This window comes from Salmo salar, chromosome ssa25, assembly GCF_905237065.1.
Source record: "Salmo salar chromosome ssa25, Ssal_v3.1, whole genome shotgun sequence".
Classification (NCBI taxonomy): Eukaryota; Metazoa; Chordata; class Actinopteri; order Salmoniformes; family Salmonidae; genus Salmo; species Salmo salar.
In genome coordinates, this window is record NC_059466.1 from 28,041,499 (window position 1) to 28,060,024 (window position 18,526).

General features: G+C 43.3%; 2 protein-coding genes and 1 long non-coding RNA gene across 5 annotated transcripts; 2 read left to right on the plus strand and 1 right to left on the minus strand.

The window, feature by feature from the left end:
- Nucleotides 1-3,581: 3,581 nt before the first annotated feature.
- On the plus strand, nucleotides 3,582-10,431 carry lrrc63 (leucine rich repeat containing 63). Of its 3 annotated transcripts, none has more exons than XM_014173854.2 (10): nucleotides 3,582-3,673; nucleotides 4,003-4,125; nucleotides 7,110-7,607; nucleotides 7,799-7,957; nucleotides 8,074-8,228; nucleotides 8,551-8,649; nucleotides 9,105-9,241; nucleotides 9,368-9,451; nucleotides 9,562-9,801; nucleotides 9,943-10,431. In XM_014173854.2, the coding sequence occupies exons 2-10, from the start codon at nucleotides 4,032-4,034 to the stop codon at nucleotides 10,154-10,156; spliced, it is 1,680 nt and encodes a 559-aa protein (XP_014029329.1). In that variant the 5' UTR covers nucleotides 3,582-3,673; nucleotides 4,003-4,031; the 3' UTR covers nucleotides 10,157-10,431. The 3 variants fall into 3 exon arrangements, with proteins under 3 accessions (XP_014029329.1, XP_014029331.1, XP_014029330.1); XM_014173855.2 differs by having other exon boundaries at nucleotides 3,596-3,673; nucleotides 4,010-4,125; XM_014173856.2 differs by lacking the exon at nucleotides 4,003-4,125 and having other exon boundaries at nucleotides 3,592-3,673.
- A 2,508-nt stretch (nucleotides 10,432-12,939) lies between these two features.
- On the plus strand, nucleotides 12,940-16,147 carry LOC106586488 (GDP-Man:Man(3)GlcNAc(2)-PP-Dol alpha-1,2-mannosyltransferase). The gene is made up of 5 exons (XM_014173857.2): nucleotides 12,940-13,277; nucleotides 13,576-13,797; nucleotides 13,895-14,266; nucleotides 14,431-15,014; nucleotides 15,135-16,147. Exons 1-5 carry the CDS (start codon nucleotides 13,219-13,221, stop codon nucleotides 15,413-15,415), a joined length of 1,518 nt encoding a protein of 505 aa, XP_014029332.1. The 5' UTR covers nucleotides 12,940-13,218; the 3' UTR covers nucleotides 15,416-16,147.
- Nucleotides 16,148-17,303: 1,156 nt separating this feature from the next.
- LOC106586489 (uncharacterized) lies at nucleotides 17,304-18,221 on the minus strand. The gene is made up of 3 exons (XR_001324204.2): nucleotides 17,951-18,221; nucleotides 17,574-17,607; nucleotides 17,304-17,452 (listed from the first exon to the last, which is right to left on the minus strand). It is a non-coding gene; the product is annotated as an uncharacterized lncRNA (long non-coding RNA).
- Between the last annotated feature and the right edge of the window lie 305 nt (nucleotides 18,222-18,526).

The window sequence follows — 18,526 nt, forward strand, 5'->3', positions numbered from 1 at the left end:
TTCACGGTGTAGTGTGTTACCAATTGTTTTCTTGGTGACTATGGTCCCAGCTGCCTTGAGATCATTGACAAGATCCTCCCGTGAAGTTCTGGGCTGATTCCTCACCGTTCTCATGATCATTGCAACTCCACGAGGTGAGATCTAGCATGGAGCCCCAAGCCGAGGGATATTGACAGTTCTTTTGTGTTTCTTCCATTTGCGAATAATCGCACCAAATGTTGTCACCTTCTCACCAAGCTGCTTGGCGATGGTCTTGTAGCCCATTCCAGTCTTGTGTAGGTCTACAATCTTGTCCCTGACATCCTTGGAGAGCTCTTTGGTCTTGGCCATGGTGGAGAGTTTGGAATCTGATTGATTGATTGCTTCGGTGGACAGGTGTCTTTTTTACAGGTAGCAAGCTGTGGTTAGGAGCACTCCCTTTAAGAGTGTGCTCCTAATCTCAGCACGTTACCTGCATAAAAGACACCTGGGAGCCAGAAATCTTTCTGTATGAGAGGGGGTCAAATACTTATTTCCCTCATTAAAATGCAAATCAATTTATAACATTTCCGACATGCGTTTTTCTGGAGATTTTTTTTGTTATTCTGTCTGTCACTGTTCAAATGAACCTACCATTAAAATGATAGATTGATCCTTTCTTTGTCAGTGGGCAAACTTACAAAATCAGCAGGGGATCAAATACTTTTTTCCCCCACTGTATATGGATGAGCAATGACCAATCGGCATAGGCAAAATGCAATAGATTGTATAAAATACAGTATATACATATGGGATGAGTAATGCAAGATATGTAAACATTATTAAAGTGACGTTATTAAAGTAACTAGTGATCCATTTATTAAAGTAGCCAATGATTTCAAGTCCGTGTGTAGGAAACAGCCTCTCTGTGTTAGTGATGGCTGTTTAACAGTCTGATGGCCTTGAGATAGAAGCTATTTTTCAGTCTCTCGGTCCCAGCTTTGATGCCTCTGTACTGACCTCGCTTTCTGGATGGTAACAGGGTAAACAGGCAGTGGCTCGGGTGGTTGTTGTCCTTGATGCTCTTTTTGGCCTTCCTGTGACATTGGGTGCTGTAGGTGTGCTGTAGGGCAGGTAGTTTGCCCCCGGTGATGAGTTGTGCAGACTGCAAAACTCTTTGGAGAGCCCTGCGGTTGCGGGCGGTGCAGTTGCCGTACCAGGCGGTGATATAGCCCGACAGGATGCTCTCAATTGTGCATCTGTAAAAGTTTGTGAGGGTTTTAGGTGACAAGTCACATTTCTTCAGACTCCTGAGGTTGAAGAGGCACTGCTGCACCTTCTTCACCACACTGTCTGTGTGGGTGGACCATTTCAGTTTGTCTGTGATGTGTACGCCAAGGAACTTAAAACTTTCCACCTTCTCCATTGCTGTCCCGTCGAATGTGGATAGGGGGGTTCTCCCTCTGCTGTTTCCTGAAGTCCATGATCATCCCCTTTGTTTTGTTGACATTGAGTGAGAGGTTGTCTTCCTAACACCACACACCGAGTGCCCTCACCCCTCCTCCCTATAGGCTGTCTTGTCGTTGTTGGTGATCAAGCCTCCTACTGTTGTGTCATCTGCGAACTTGGTGATTGAGTTGGAGACGTGCATGGCCACGCAGTCATGGGTGAACAGGGAGTACAGGAGGGGGTTGAGCATGCACCATTGTGGGGTCCCAGTATTGAGGATCAGCGAAGTGGAGATGTTGTTTCCTACCTTCACCATCTGGGGGCGGCCTGTCAGGAAGTCCAGGACCCAGCTGCACAGGGTGGGGTTGAGACCCAGGGCCTCAAGCTTAATGATGAGCTTGGAGGGTACTATGGTGTTGAATGCTGAGCTGTAGTCAATGAACAGCATTCTTACATATGTATTCCTCTTGTCCAGATGGGATAGGGCAGTGTGCAGTGTGATGTCGATTGCATTGTCTGTGGACCTATTGAGGTGGTATGCAAATTACAGTGGGTCTAGGGTGACAGGTAAGATGGAGGTGATATGATCCTTGACTAGTCTCTCAAAGCACTTCATGATGACAGAAGTGACTGCTATGGGGCGTCTTGGGAACAGGAACAATGGTGGCCATCTTGAAGCATGTGGGGAAAGCAGAATGGGATAGGGAGAGATTGAATATGTCCGTAAACACACCGGCCAGCTGGTCTGTGCATGCTCTGAGGACGAGGCTAGGGATGCCGTCTGGGCTGCAGCCTTGCGAGGGTTAACACATTTAAATGTCTTACTCACGTCGGCCACGGAGAAGGAGAGCCCACAGTCCTTGGTAGCGGGCCGCGTCGGTGGCACTGTATTATCCTCAAAGCGGGCAAAGAAGGTGTTTAGTTTGTCTGGAAGCAAGATGTCTGTGTCCGTGACGTGGCTGGTTTCTTTTTGTAGTCCGTGATTGTCTGTAAACCCTGCCACATTCGTCCACACATCTGTTGTATTCGGTGCATGTGACAAATAAAAATGGATTTGATTTGATTTAGCTATTTGCGCCTTACGGATTTGGGTTGTTGTGGATGACTGTTCACAAATCTAAATGTGTATTTGAATCCAATAATGGTTGAATTCAAGAAGTTTAAGCTACCTATCAATCATAGTTTTTGAAACTAGTGGACAGCCAGTGAAATATTCGCTCTTGCAACAAATGCATAGTGCGGATCTCAGCCTATGGAATAAAAGTGGGGCTTTTATTGGTTACATTTCTCCAGGCCCATCCCTCAGCCTTTTACTAAAACAGGCGGGGCGACCGTTTTGTTATTGTTTCATCTGTAGATTCGCCATTTAAACAGCTGCCCGCAAGATATCAAAGTATCACCAATAAAAAGGTCAAAAATAGGCCTTTAGCAAATGCAGCATATGGCATACATTTTTCACATGTAAATAGTACTTTTCAGTAGTGCTCAAAGCATGCCATACCATGGGCACAGCATTTATTTTTCAACTCGAATCAATGAGCCCAATCAGTCCTCCATGACAACAAATCATAAACAACAGAGTAGGGCTGGATAATAAGTCCTTAGTTTTCTGGTTATGCTCAGGTAAAACAATTTGGCTAATCTATACTTCCATATTTCCAAGTCCTATTCTTGAAGATCAAGGGGTATAATATTTATTGAAATGACTGGAATTCTGAAAGACTTTGGTTTTTAATGTAAAATTACAATTTAATCGTATTATTATATGTAGTAAAAAGCGATGGGTTAGAAGAAGCCTACATAACCATAAAGTAAAATGTAACATCCATATATGGCCAGCTATGTAAACTTTAACTTGATTTATCCTGCAATAGATGTCGTTCAATTGGTAACATACATTTTTGTCTTCTTCTAATGCTTAAGGGGAAAGTAATCTAAAAGAAACTGAATGTAATCAGATTACATTACTGAGTTTGGCTAATCTACGTTACTGATTACAATTTTGGACAGGTAAGTAGTAACTGTAACGGATTACATTTAGAAAGTAACCTACCCAACCCTGCATACTCTAGTGTAGTAGACAATCAAGCATACATAGATATCCTATTAAATTACTATTTTCATTCTTAACTGAATTATATGCATGCACCCAATTTGACTCAGACTCTTGATTTGTTTGACGGTTGTTATGGCGGTTGCCAAGGGCTCTGCTGAATCGGGAGGTCGACTCTCCACCACTTACATAGAGGCCAGGGAAATCTCAGCGGTAAGTTTGCCTCCAAAAAGGGACAATATGATGGAGCTAAGCTAGCTAGCTAACTAAATGTGAAATTAAGAATGTAATGTTTATATTGAACGTGTTTCAAATGTCATTATTTGGTAGATTCATGGCTACTGGTTGCTATTATTATATGACTGGTTGTTTGTGGTTGGTTAGCTTAGCTCTCTGCTTTCTTAATGTTGTCAACAACTAGGCTTGCCAGTTTTGCTCCCTCTGATTAGCCTGCACCCTCCTCATGAAGATCGGTGTCATTGTCAGACATTTATGCAACTGTAAATGTATACAGTAAACTTAGCTACTGTACTTTTTGCCAGGAAATAGAAGCTTTCACCGTGGAGTCGCTATGCCATCAGAACGTGCAAGGCTTCTTCGGAGGCCTTTGCCCCCTAAAAAGATTCCCCCCATTGTGAAATCACTTCCTTCGCCTATACTTTCAGGTAGGTTACAGGGATTGTAATACAGGGGTTGAATACAGGGATTGCCCTATTTCCTGGGACAAGTGAATTGAGCAGTTCCGCAAATTCAACCGGCTCAGAGGTTGCCCCATTGGACGATACAAAAAAGTGAAACTGAAAAGTCATTCCAGCAGCTTAAAACTGATCTTTCTGCCCAGTTGATAATTCCAGGGAGAGGGAACGTTTTTGTAATGTTACCCCCAATGTTCCCCTAATGTTTGAGTGTCCAGTTTTCTGTTAGTTAGGGGAACAGCATTCTATCTATATTAGCAATGTTTTTGTGTTAAAGTTAGGAGAATGTTCCTTTAATGTCAAGCAGAACTTATCTAGAACGTGGTTGCAATGTTCTCAGAATATACACTGAACAAAAATCTAAAAGCAACATGCAACAATTTCAGATTTTACTGAGTTAGAGTTCATATACATCAATTTAAATAAATTCATTAGCCCCTAATCTATGGATTTCATATGCTTGGGAATACGGATATGTAAGTGTTGGTCACAGATACTTTGAATCAGAAAACCAGTCAGTATCTGGTGTGACCACCATTTTCCTAATGCAGCGCAACACATCTCCTTTGCATAGAGTTGATCAGGCTGTTGATTGTGGCCTGTGGAATGTTGTCCCACTTCTCTTCAATGGCTGTGCGAAATTGTTGAATATTGGCGGAACTGGAACACGCTGTCATACACGTCGATCCAGAGCATCACAAACATGCTCAATGGGTGACATTTCTGGTGAGTATGCAGGCCATGGAAGAACTGGGACATTTTCAGCTTCCAGGAATTTTGTATAGTTCCTTGCGACATGGAGCTGTGCATTATCATGCTGAAACATGAGGTAATGGTATCTCTGTGCATTGAAATTGCCATCAATAAAATGCAATTGTGTTCATTGTCCGTAGCTTATGCCTGCCCATACCATAACGCACTCTGTTCACGACGTTGACATCAGAAAACCACTCGCCCACACAACTGCCCAGTACAGTTGAAACCGGGATTAATCCATGAAGAGCACACTTCTCCAGCGTGCCAGAGGTCATCGAAGGTGAGCATTTGCCCACTGAAGTCGGTTACGACGCCAAACTGCAGTCAGGTCAAGACCCTGGTGAGGATGACAAGCATGCAGATGAGCTTCCCTGAGACGGTTTCTGACAGTTTGTGCAGACATTCTTCGGTTGTGCAAATCCACAGTTTCATCAGCTGTCCAGGTTGCTGGTCTCAGATGATCCTGCAGGTGAAGAAGCCGGATGTAGAGGTTCTGGGTTGGCGTGGTTACACGTGGTCTGTGGTTGAGGCCTGTTGGATGTACTGCCAAATTCTCTAAAACGACATTGGAGGCAGTTTACCAGAGAAATAAACATTAAATTCTCTGGTAACAGCTCTAGTGGACATTCCTGCAGTCACCTCACATTTTAGAGTGGCCTTTTATTGTCCCCAGCACAAGATGCATCTGTGTAATAATCATGCTGTTTAATCAGCTTCTTGGTATACCACACCTGTCAGGTTGATGGATTATCTTGGCAAAGGAGAAAATTCTCACGAACAGGGATGTAAACTAATTTGTGCACAACATTTAAGAGAAATTAGCTTTTTGTGCATGTGGGACATTTCTGGGATCTTTTATTTCAGCCCATGAAACATGGGACCAACACTTTACATGTTGCGATTATATTCTTGTTCAGTGTACATTAATGTTCTTGATGCGTTTTATGGAACGTTGCAAGAACATTCATGTGCCCAGTTTTTTTCAGGGTAGGAGAATATTCCATCAACGTCCCACCAAACATACACAGGACATGGTTGCCATGTTCTCAGAATATACAATATTCATTTTCTAGACACGTTTTATGAGAATATTGCAAGAACATTCCGAAAGACAGACAATTTAAGGCAGTCGGGCAAATTGAGCCTCCTCTGAGAACAACCAGAATACAAAGAATTACGGTACTGATCTTTCTTATTTCTCCCCTATGTGTAGGTGAAAGGCAGGCAATATATGACACTTATGCATGTAAAAAGCGAATTAACATTTTCGGGCAAGTGATAATAATCTTCGGGCAACCAAAAAATATTCCTGATTTGGTGGGCAAGTGCTTGTCAATCCCTGGGTTACATTACCTTCATTTAGCATGTCTCATTGCACTTGATAACTATAGAAATGATATAGACAATTAGCAGGAAGCATGCCATTCTTATCCTCCTTCATCTATGTTTTGTGCTCAGCGATTAGTGCTTTTTGAGGTCGGTTCGGTTTCGGGTTTGATTATTCAAAAATAATGTTTTTGATTCCGATTAATTGGGTTGAATGCTGTAACAGCACAGAATAAAACAATGAATTAAAGTCCCATGATGGTAGTGACTGCCCATTACTGCTTATCACTTATTTACCATTTGTTCACATTACTTTATTTTAATAAAATATTTCAGTTGTGTAAATCACATTTGTTTTCACTGCTGCCTATGCTTTCTGACAAAATCACTATTTTGTCGTTCTTCAAAGTAAATAAGGCATACTTTTATGTCTGCTGAATACCAACTATTAATCACTTAGGTCATGTATTTTCAGGTAGAGATACCTTGCGAACAATAACTGCTCTTTATATCCCCACACAATTGCGCATTTGTAAAAGAAACACAGACTGGACAAGCAGATGTGCAATGGATTATGGTCATTGTAGTTAATTACCATGTTTTATGAGCTAAACTATGGAGAATATTGGCCTGTTGGAAACTACAACTCCGTACAACATCACACAGGCTGGATCTGATTTATCTCTAGAGAGACTGTGCAATGTGCGCATTGAGCTCACAGAATACAAATTAATTAAATGGAATTCAAATAATTGAATCGTTGGTCAATTAGTTGTTTAAAAAACGAAAAATAACAAAAATGTTGGACAGCACTATCTACGTTTGATCCAACTGTTAAAGTGCCATGGGAAACTTGCATTTGTTTCTTCCAGGTACAATCATAGACTCATTGCCCTCAACAGAGAGAAGGGATCTGAAGGACAGTGCCACCGAGCGGAGTGAGTCAAGCTGCCACATGCTTCCTCTTTGGGACTATGACCCTGCAGCCTTTAGGGCAGCTCCCACTCCCCTGACCTCGGTCCCATCCATGCTAGTACCTAAAATAATTGAGGGCTTCCCCTGTAAACCGCCACGCACTCTCCCCAAAATCCCCCTCCTCGACCTCCTCAAGACAGACCCCAGATACATCCCTTTTCCCCCTAGCTTTAGCTTCAATGACTTTCTGCGGGACCCTAATGGCGGCTGTGGGGCTCAGTCACTAGAGGGCCTGAAGAAAGTGGCCCTCTCTCGCTGCAACTACAGGAAGCTGGTTGGGCTTTTCCTGATGGAGCTGCACAAAGGGCAACAGACTGAGGTGTCCAAGCAGCTGATGTCCACTGAGAAATTGCCAGAGGCCAAGACCAGGATCCCACAGAAGCAAATCATATGCGGTACATACTGCATATAATATGTTAAAAGATTACCTACCATTGTAGTAGGCTATAATCCAGATTGTGGTGTGTTCATTATGCACCAGTACTAGTGTATTATTTAGTGAGTATTGTGTGACAAGGATGCTTGCTTGTGTAAGTTACAGTGGTGTACTGTTTCTTCATGCGTATTGTGTGTGTTATCTGATAAGAGCTGGCAGCATTGATCCGTATGGAGGTGCAAACTCAGATGATGTGTCGGCGGAGCTGTTTGGGAGATGGGACCTGCAGGTCTGAACAGAAATCTGTGGCGATCTGGGTACCCCCAAGGGAAAGACAAGCTGTTCAGAAACAGGAAAATCTATACCTAGGCAAGAACATGTTTGCCTTCTGACTTACTATAACAAAACTAACACTATTGAGTTGTTTGTACAAAGCCAAGTTCTGTTTTTCTTGTAGCAAATAAATCAACTTTTCCTTTGAGCAGGAACGGAGGTGATCCTGAACTCTGTGACGACCAAGCACTTCCAGGGCTCTCGGCGGACCCACTCCCCGTTCAGGCACTCTGGAGAGGCCATCAACCCATCTGAGTTGGCCATACTGGACTGTCTGACGGAGGGGGGCAAGGCACTCACCCTGAAGGTGCTGTGTGTTGCTTACTGTGTGTGTGTTTGTGTGGGTGTGTGTCAAATTCTACAAGTCTCTTTGCCAATTATTTATGTATCCTTTTCTTATTGTTTTGTAATTTATTCCTTATGTATTGAAAACCTTTGTTCTCAGACTCTTGGCAGCATTATTGAGCGCGACAGAAACACAGACATCACTTATTCTGACTATCATTAAAAGTAAATGAAACAGCTGTTTCTCAAATGTAGCATAACAGGAAGTTGAAGAGAAATATGTAAGCTAGAGCTTCCCTTTTTCTCTGAACCTTGACTGAGGGATTTACTGTGTGTTTTCTCAGGCCCACTTCATTGCCCTGCTTCCTGATTTGACTCCTCTGGCCCAGAGCCTGCTCTACCTCAACCTGTCATTCAATGACTTCACTATCTTCCCAGTGGAGGTGAGATGCCTTATGAACTGAGGCAAACCATGAGCATTATCTTACCAATATATTGGGGTAATTTTAGAGCAGTGATCATCAACTAGATATTTGACTAAAACAAATAATTTCAAACCTTGCTTAAATTTGTATGTGATCACATACAGTATATCTCTCTATTATGTTTCGGAATACTTTGAAACAGATTTCACTTGGAGATCACTTGGAGCTGATTTGCTGGTGTTGTTACGGTCTTTTATGTCCAACAATAAAAAAAAAAAAATGCTCTGAAAAGTTGGGGGGACAAATAAAATCACCCGTGTGCCAAATTAGGCCCGCAGGCCGCCAGTTGGGGAACCCTGTTTTAGAGCCTATTTATCTGAAAAGGGGGTTTTGAAAGCATGTTGCAAAATGTCATTGCAATTCCATGGCAAGACAACTTCCAAATATCTCTTCCCCTCTCTCTCTTTAAACAGGTGTATGAGCTCACGCAGTTGGAGGTGCTGAAGATGAGAGACAACCCCATAGAGGAGATTCCTACCGGCATCCACAGACTCACCAGGCTCAAAACCTTTGTCATCTCCTTCTGCAAGATCACCTCCCTGCCGTCAGAGTAAGCCACAAGGGGGCGCTACATGGTTGGGAACTTGTTATACACAGTGTTATAAACCTACCCTGCTGTTAGAAGTCTCTGTCGGTCTCCCAGATCTGAGTCCTGTGCTGTTGGTCCTACCTACAGGCTGTACCAGCTGCCCACCCTGCAGTTTCTAGACGTATCCTACAACCTCCTCTCATCCCTAACAAATGACATCAGAAAACTCAGGTACAGTCTAGAGTAGGTAGTAAGCCTGCAAAGACCATGACCATCACCACCTTTGTATAATACCCACCTTGTGTTATTATTTAAATGTAACAGAACACCTCTGTGTGCAGGACTCTGGAGTACCTGAATGTGGAGGGGAACCAGCTGCCTGGCCTGCCCTGTGGGGCCCTGCGCCTCTCCCTCAACCAGCTCAGGATCTCCAACAACTACATGCACCCCTACTTTTGGAAGAGCTGCAGCTGGAACTCTCCCCAGGATCTGCAACACTCAGCCACTATGACCCTCTCTCTCACAGACACCTGTCTGCGCTACGCCAGCCTTCCCCCTGAGGCACAGATGGCCCTTAGCAGGTAGCCTATTTACACGACCCTGATCAGATTCAACTAAATAAATACACAGTATAAAGGATGAACTCCATGTTGTTGGTTTTTTTAAGGTAAAAGAGTTGACTGTTTCATTGATAGTGTGTGTGTTTTTTTTTGTTTCCCCAGGGTGGGTGTGTGTGACTGCTGTAGGGGTCCTATGTACGGACCTGGACTCAAGGTGATCCGGCCCTGCTACAATATCTTCGGACTACACAGGGTGCCCTTCATCTTCTATGCCTGCACCCCAGCATGCCACTGGAACTTCAAGAACCAGACCAAGAGTCTCTCCAGTCTTCTGTATGGAGAAGACACAACTCACAATAGTGAACAACTAACATGACTATGAAGGAACCAATACTGAGGCTACTGTATCTTGGCCTTAGTAGCCAAAGACCTCTGAATATCTATCTCATCAGCTCTACTAATCTTGTGCCAAATTGTAACCTTACCATAATGTTTACTGATGTCACTGTCTTTATATAGCCTTGAGTAGTTGTCTGCAAAACATTTATTTTGCACAGCAAGCGCATGTGAAAACTCCCATAATTATGGCACTTTTAATGTCTTTAAATTTTCCATTGACCTCCAATTAAAATAAAGTATTTCTGAATGCTAGTTGTGTTCAACTATTTCAGCCATCAAGTAGTGTGTATCGCTTTAAGTCTGACTTATTTAAACAAACGAAATATGGACCAATCACAGACATGCACCTCAACAGATAGCTTGACAAATTGTTTTTTGAATGACTGAAGGAGTGAGACGAGTTTTGTAACTCTTTTTTATACGTAGTGTAATGGCATTTTTAAAATACTTTTTTTTACCCCCATCCAGGTTGTGGCGGCAATACAACATTAGTTGTGGTACGCTATAAAACCTTAGAAGAAAAAGAGAAGAAGATGTATGGTTGAGAGCGATGAGGCCAAAGTAATGACAAATAAGTCTGGCTGCACAACTGATTGGCAAACACTGCAAATTGATAAATCATGTGACTAAACTGAATAAAAAGGAGAAACTACACTATGAAATAAATGACAAAGAATGATAGTAAAAGGTTTTGGAGCACCTTCAATGAAATTTTGGGCAAAAAGGCAAACTCTGCTCCATCATTCATTGAATCAGACGGCTCATTCATCACAAAACCCACTGGTATTGCCAACTACTTTAATGATTTTTTTCATTGGCAAGATTAGCAAATTTAGGCATGACATACCAGCAACAAACGCTGATGACCCATCAAAGTCTATCTGACCAAATTATGAGTATTGTAATTTTGAATTCCGTAAAGTGAGTGTGGAAGAGGTGAAAAAATTATTCTTGTCTATCAACAATGACAAGCCACCAGGGTCTGACAACTTGGATGGAAAATTACTGCGGATCATATTGCCACTCCTATTTACCATATCTTCAATTTAAGCCTACTAGAAAGTGTGAGTCCTCAGGCCTGGAGGGAAGCAAAAGTACCTAAGAATAGTAAAGCTCCCTTTACTGGCTCAAATGGCCAACCTGTTACCAACCCCTAGAAAACTTTTGGAAAAAAATTGCGTTTGACCAGATACAATGCTATTTTATAGTAAACAAATTGACAACACACTTTCAACACGCTTATAGGGAAGGACATTCAACAAGCACAACACTTACACAAATGACTGATGATTGGCTGAGAGAAATTGATAATAAAAAGATTGTGGGGGCTGTCTTTTTAGACTTCAGTGCAGCTTTTGACATTATCGATCATAGTCTGCCGCTGGAAAAACGTATGTGCTATGGCATTACACCCCACTGCAATATTTTGGATAAAGAGTTACTTGTCTAACAGAACACAGAGGGTGTTCTTTAATGGAAGCCTATCCTACATAATCCAGGTAGAATCAGGAATTCCCCAGGGCAGCTGTCTAGGCCCCTTACTTTTTAAAATCTTTACTAACAACATGCCACTGACTTTGAGTAAAGCCAGTGTGTCTATGTATGCGGATGACTCAACACTATACACCTCAGCTACTACAGCAACTGAAATGACTGCAACACTCAACAAAGAGCTGCAGTTAGTTTCAGAATGGGTGGCAAGGAATAAGTTAGTCATACATTTCAAAAACTAAAAGCATTCACTAAACCTCAACTAAATCTTGTAATGAATAATGTGGAAATTGAGCACATTGAGGTGACTAAACTGCTTGGAGTAACCCTGAATTGTAAATTGTCATGGTCAAAACATATTGATACAACAGTAGCTAAGATAGGGAGGTCTGTCCATAATAAAGCACTTCTCTGCCTTCTTAACAGCAAGGCAGGTCCTACAGGCCCTAGTTTTGTCGCACCTGGACTACTGTTCAATCGTGTGGTCAGGTACCACAAAGAGAGACTTAGGAAAATTGCAATTGGCTCAGAACAGGGGAGCAAGAGAGCTAACATTAATAATAATCATGTAAATCTCTTCTGGTTGAAAGTGGAGGAGAGATTGACTTCATCACTACTTGTATTTGTGAGAGGTATTGACATGTTGAATGCACCGAGCTGTCTGTTTGAACTACTGGCACACAGCTCAGACACCCATGCATACCCCACAAGACATGCCACCAGAGGTCTCTTCACAGTCCCCAAGTCCAGAACAGACTATGGGAGGCGCACAGTGCTACATAGAGCCACGACTACATGGAACTCTATTCCACATCAAGTAACTCATGCAAGCAGTAAAATTTGATTTAATAAAACAGATAACAATGCACCTTATGGAACAGCGGGGACTGTGAAGCAACACAAACATAGGCACAGACACATGCATACAAACACACGATAACCTCCGCACTATACACACACGTACACATGGATTTTGTAGATATTTTGTAGATATGTGGTAATAGAGTAGTGGCCTGAGGGCACACACTTAATGTGTTATGAAATCGGTTGTGACTGTATTGTAATGTTTTTAAAATTGTATAACTGTCTTAATTTTGCTGGACCCCAGGAATCCATGACAAATACAAATATAAAAAGCTAGTGAATTCACACTCCAGAACAGTTGGCAGACACAGCCCACACAGTAGGTGGAGGCACGCACCGCTAACTTAGAGTATGTTTGCAGACCGCCATAATACCATAGAAGAAGAGAAGGAGCAGACAGCTACAGGAAGAGGCGAACATCTTTGGTCTATCACTAACGTTATTTACCACAGCGGCAAAGTCAAAATTGGCTATATCGTATAAATTCTTGAAAATTAACATTTGCTTTTTGGTCTTACTTTAAGGTTAGCAGTGTGGTTTCGGTTGGTGTTCGGTTTCAAATCACATTTTAAGAAGATTAATTGTAGAAAAAGTGTAGAAGTTTATGACGGTGGCTGAAACTACATATTTTTGAGAAAGCTTTACAAGCACTTCCGGTGTCAAAGTTTGTGTTGTGTTGTCAAGATGGCTGGCCATGATCATCATCATGACTATCTGTCTCTGTGCTTATGTGACTTAATCAGGTAATAATCAATGAATAAATTATGCTGCTTTGTTTCTGATACCTGTCTAACGTTACAGTTCTCGCCAACAGAAACTGGATATGAATAAAGAATGAAGTGACCGTCATAGCTATCTAACGTTAGTTAGTAGCCATATCTATGAAGAGAAGACATTTTACAATCGGAGTAATTTGTATAGACAAACCATTGTCAAAAACGAGTTACATTCCTAGTTGGCTAGCTACTCAGAACCAGTCAGCCAGCCACCATGGTGTTATAGTTAGTAGTATAACCTTAATTATTTTTGTCTTGAAAACAGATTACTATGGTCCATGGTGCTGCCATGCGTGTATCTGAGCTTGGTGCTGGCGCTGCTCCTGTTTCTACTCGTCATGGGTGTCCGAATATGGCTGCAGAAGAGTCGGAAAGCCCGCCTGGCTCAGAACAGCTCCCCAACTGTGGCCTTCTTCCACCCCTACTGCAATGCAGGAGGGGGTGGGGAGCGGGTGCTCTGGTGTGCCCTCAGAGCGCTTCAGAATAGGTAGGTTTACGCAGTCTGAGCCTATAGTTAGATTTTAATGCATTCGTGGAGTGCTCATGAGCTTAATAACCTCTCTTCTGTGTCTTCCCTCCCGTAGATACCCAAATGTTTTATTCGTTGTGTATAGCGGTGACCAAGGGGTGACAGGGGAGCAGATCCTCGAGGGCGCCCAACAACGCTTCAACATCAGGCTGCCTCATCCAGTGACTTTCATATTCCTGAAGAACCGTCTCCTGGTGGAGGCTAGCTCCTACCCCCACTTCACCCTGCTGGGGCAGAGCATGGGCTCAATGTTCCTGGGCTGGGAGGCCCTCACTGCCTTCGTACCAGACCTCTATATGGACTCCATGGGCTATGCCTTCACTCTGCCCATCTTCCGCTACCTGGGAGGATGCAGGGTGGGCAGCTATGTGCACTACCCCACCGTCAGTACTGACATGCTGTCTGTGGTGAGAGAGAGAAACCCAAGGTCGGAACTGTTTATTTTAATTGCATAAAGCATGTTGATATGGTTACTTATTGTGACACAGAAAATGTATTTTTTTTATAGTTTGGTTTATGTTTTTGTTATCAAACTTGTGATTTGCCTCTGCAGTATTTGTGATGATACACTCCCTCCTATAATCCCAACAGGTTCAACAATGCAGACTACATCTCTGCTAACCCTCTTCTTAGTATGGCCAAGGTGATGTACTACTGTGCCTTCGCTCTGATCTACGGCCTAGCTGGCTCCTGCAGCGACGTCGTCATGGTCAACTCTACCTGGACACTGGGCCACATCCTAGCCCTGTGGCGCGCACCCAGCCGCACCGGCGTGGTCTACCCTCCCTGCGACGTCCGCTCCTTCCTCAACATCCCATTGGAGGATGAGGTGGAAGGGGAGGGGCTCGATGACAGGAAGTGCCATTCGATAGTGTCCGTGGGGCAGTTCCGACCAGAGAAAGACCACCGGCTGCAGATTAGGGCCTTCCGGAAGCTTCTGGACAGGAAAGGGGTAGGTCCAGGAGGGCGGGATTCTCTGAGGCTGGTGTTGATTGGTGGCTGCCGTAACCAGGAGGATGATGATAGAGTGCTGATGCTGAGGGGGTTGTGCCAGGAGCTGGGTGTGACAGAAAGGGTTGAGTTTAAACTTAACGTTCCCTTTGACGAGTTAAAGAGGGAGCTGGTGGATGCCACCATTGGTCTGCACACCATGTGGAATGAGCATTTTGGCATAGGTATTAATTTTTATCTATACCATCTTATTATCTTCTGTTTTTAAGAGAAGTGTTGTACATTCCAAACTTATTCATCTGATCCCAGGTCCTACTCTCTGCATCCTCTCTCTCCTGTCTCAGGTGTGGTAGAATGTATGGCTGCAGGGACAGTCATCCTGGCTCACAAGTCCGGCGGCCCCAAGCTGGACATTGTGGTTCCCTATGAGGGCGGGCAGACTGGCTTCCTGGCCGACAGCGAGGACAGCTATGCTACAGCCATGGAGACCATCCTGGCACTGTCGCCGTCGGCACGGCTGGAGATCCGGCGCAATGCTCGACGGTCTGTAGACCGTTTCTCCGACCAGGAGTTTGACACCAGCTTCCTGTCTTCCATGGAATCTCTGATGGGAAAGCTGGAGTGATGAGGTAAAACCAATCACTCCCCCCTCACAGACTGAAACCCTTCCTCTCTGCTGCACTCACAGGCCTGATTGGCTGGGAAACTGATGGTCTATCAGAGCTTTGCTGGCTTTATTCATAGAAATAAGTAAGGATGCTTGTTTAACCTGCACTGTCTTGCTAGAGTTCCAGTGAAGTGACTTGCTGGAAATTCTATTGATGTTTACACTCAAAAAGCACTTGGTCCTTATATCTAGTCCAATACGGCAGATGGATCAAACATTGTGCTTTTTTTTTTCTCACTGATTTTTTTCTTGCTCTGTATAGGACTATGGCTCAGAATTGTAGATATTATACAAACAATGCTTTATTTTGGAAAATGGAAATGTATTGTTAATTTGTCTGAATCTTAAACGTAAACTTGTTGTACTTTGTATATAATTTTTTATTTACTCTTTAAAGTTCCTCCAAGCAACAACGATACCGAAACATTTTCAATGCCCAAATAATTGACATCTTGTCAATGCTTGCTTATGTTATACTTTAACCTGTAGCAAGAATAGGTAGCCCTTGGTCAAAACTTTAACCTGCAGTTTAGAAAAATGCAAGATGCGTCTAAGCCAAGGAAAAAAAAATAAAATGCAAGTCAGTTGATAAATTATAAGGATAGGGCTTTTGTCTTTCATAGAAAAGCATCCATTTCCTAGGTCAAGGTCTTGTCATGGTCTCACAATAAAGAATAATATGAACACTAATTTTCCTGCTTTTGCTTATTATTGTCCTCAGTCTTTGTTGACTGATGACACAATCTCTGTTTTGTAAAGGTTACGTAGCTGACATCAGGCAGACCTTTGTGAAACAAGAACCTTGTATCAGTGTGGGTATCAGCCGAGCGTCAAACTCGCGTGTCGTCGTCATCCGACCTGGGCTCCAGGCGTTCCTTGTCCACTTCCACATCTGATTTACCATCCTCCTCCCTCTCTTTCTTCTGCCCCTCTGCTCCCCCATTCTCAGTCAAGGGTTCCAAGAGGTAGAAAAGAAAGCAGGGAAGCAAGATAATTGATTCATTGTCCAAACCTTTCATGGCTCATATAGTTGAAGTTCTTTCATATGTAATAAAGACTGCACAGAATGATGTCTTTGTAAATCTGTCCCTGTAGTGGGGTAGAGAGTCCAGGGTGGTAGTTAGTGCAGCCTGGCAGAGGGCATGGAGCAGGCTGTCTCCTCACCCCTATAGCCTCCCCTTCTCCCTCTGCAGTGCCTGGGGCTAAGAGGAGAGTACTGCACTGACCCTTTAGAGCACTTAGACTAAATTACAGCCAAAACTGGAACTGCAACAATGTGTGTGCAGGTGTACCCTCACTCACTCACCCAGTTCAGGCACAGCCATGGTGGTACACACTGATGACACGTCCATCTCAGCCAGGGCGTCCAGTAGGGTCTGTGGTGCTGCCTGGCCCCACCTCTTCCTCACCTCTGACCTGGGCGTGCCTTCAACCTGCGCCAATCATGCCCGGACCAATCCCTGTGCCTCAGCTCCTCCCCTGCCTGGAAGCTCATAGTCTTGTTCAGTGGGTCAAGCTCCTAGAGACCCATGCATGCACACGGTCAAGTGTGAGATGCTTGAGAGCCCTATCATTATTCAAAGTAAGGCACCATGTTGAAATGAACATACTCAGGCCACATGGTAACATGGAATGTTTTACCTCTTAATCAGATTTTTTTTTATCACAAACTATTATTTTATTGTCCATTTTCTCTTATTTCTCTTCATCCTCTTGAATCCCTTCATCATTTAACTTGACCTGTCGTTCTGCCCCAGAGCAAGGCAGTTAACCCACTGTTCCCCGGGCGCCGATGACGTGGCTGTAGGCAGCCCCCCCCCAACCTCTCTGATTCAGAGGGGTTGGGTTAAATGCGGAAGACACATTTCAGTTGAATTCATTCAGTTGTACAACTGACTACATATCTCCCCTTTCCTTTCTTGTCTTTGTGCTCTGTAGTTCTCTCCTCTCCCGACTGTTCATCTGAATGATCTGTCTCAAGGTTCCTTCAATATCCTAAATGTTGCAGATAGAAATGTAATATATAGAGCTGAAATTGTTATTTCTTGTGCATGACATATCTTTTCTACACAATACATTTCTATGTGAAAGTAAGGCATTAAGCCCCTGGTCTTACCTGGGCAGGTAGGGTGTCTGTCTGGTGGCTCGGGCTGAAAATATATGTCTGTTCTGTTAATATCAATGACCACGTTTCCATGCGTGCAAAGTCATACTGTATAAACAAATCACTACAGCTGTGATCGAAACAGTTTCGGCAGGATTGTATAAATAATGACAGATAATTTGTTCGTTTGGCATGGTGGGATCTTTTTATCTCTTCAAATTAATTATGCGAGAAATGTTGGTGGAAAAGCCTGTATGCGCAAATATTGATATAAAAACCATTTCGAAGTAAACTTGGAGTCACAATGATATGATGTGTGTGGTCCTCCACTACGACTCGGAAAACCATGCAGTTTATTAGGGTGTAGCCACCGGGAGCCTGGGTCTTACCTCGCAATGCCACGCTTATGAGCCGCGAAATTCAGAACGAGTTGCTGGAGTGTGCAGCATCATTGTTACTGTGCAGGATAAAATATGAAGTTCATTATGCGCCTTCCACGTATTTTGCCATACTAGCAGATTAATATTGTTAAGTTGCGTCAATTCGATCTGGTATCAGAACAAAATAGTCAGCACATAGTAACTTCAGATTTATTTGTACTTTAATTAATGCAAACACATTTATGGTAAATATGATGTTTCGTATATACGGGCTCACTGTGTCACCACGCAGGGCAGAACAGAGAACTGAAATGACATCATAAGTTCTTCCTTAAATACTTATTGACAGACGTAGTTCCCTCTCCCTGAGGGCCTGTCATAGTAGAGGCTTGGGTGTGGTTTAGACTTACTCCAGCCTATCGTTGGCGTGCAGGCTGGTCCCAGCCTCTAGACGCATCTTTGTTGCCAGGCATAGTTGTCTTCTAGCTTATCTTCGTGTGTGTAACCGAGAGTCAGACACTCAAGGACAGTGCCTGTTTTTATGCTACAGCTATCTTCCATTCTACCAGCCCCTCCCGTACACCT

Bases quoted from the DNA above. Each gene is read 5' to 3' on its own strand.
- LOC106586488 (XM_014173857.2), top strand. From the start codon at position 13,219: ATGGCTGGCCATGATCATCATCATGACTATCTGTCTCTGTGCTTATGT. The intron at 14,267-14,430 runs GTCGGAACTGTT...TAATCCCAACAG, and splicing joins GTGAGAGAGAGAAACCCAAG to GTTCAACAATGCAGACTACA. The intron at 15,015-15,134 runs GTATTAATTTTT...CTCCTGTCTCAG, and splicing joins GAATGAGCATTTTGGCATAG to GTGTGGTAGAATGTATGGCT.
- lrrc63 (XM_014173854.2), top strand. From the start codon at position 4,032: ATGCCATCAGAACGTGCAAGGCTTCTTCGGAGGCCTTTGCCCCCTAAA. The intron at 7,608-7,798 runs GTACATACTGCA...TTATCTGATAAG, and splicing joins ACAGAAGCAAATCATATGCG to AGCTGGCAGCATTGATCCGT. The intron at 7,958-8,073 runs GCAAGAACATGT...TCCTTTGAGCAG, and splicing joins ACAGGAAAATCTATACCTAG to GAACGGAGGTGATCCTGAAC.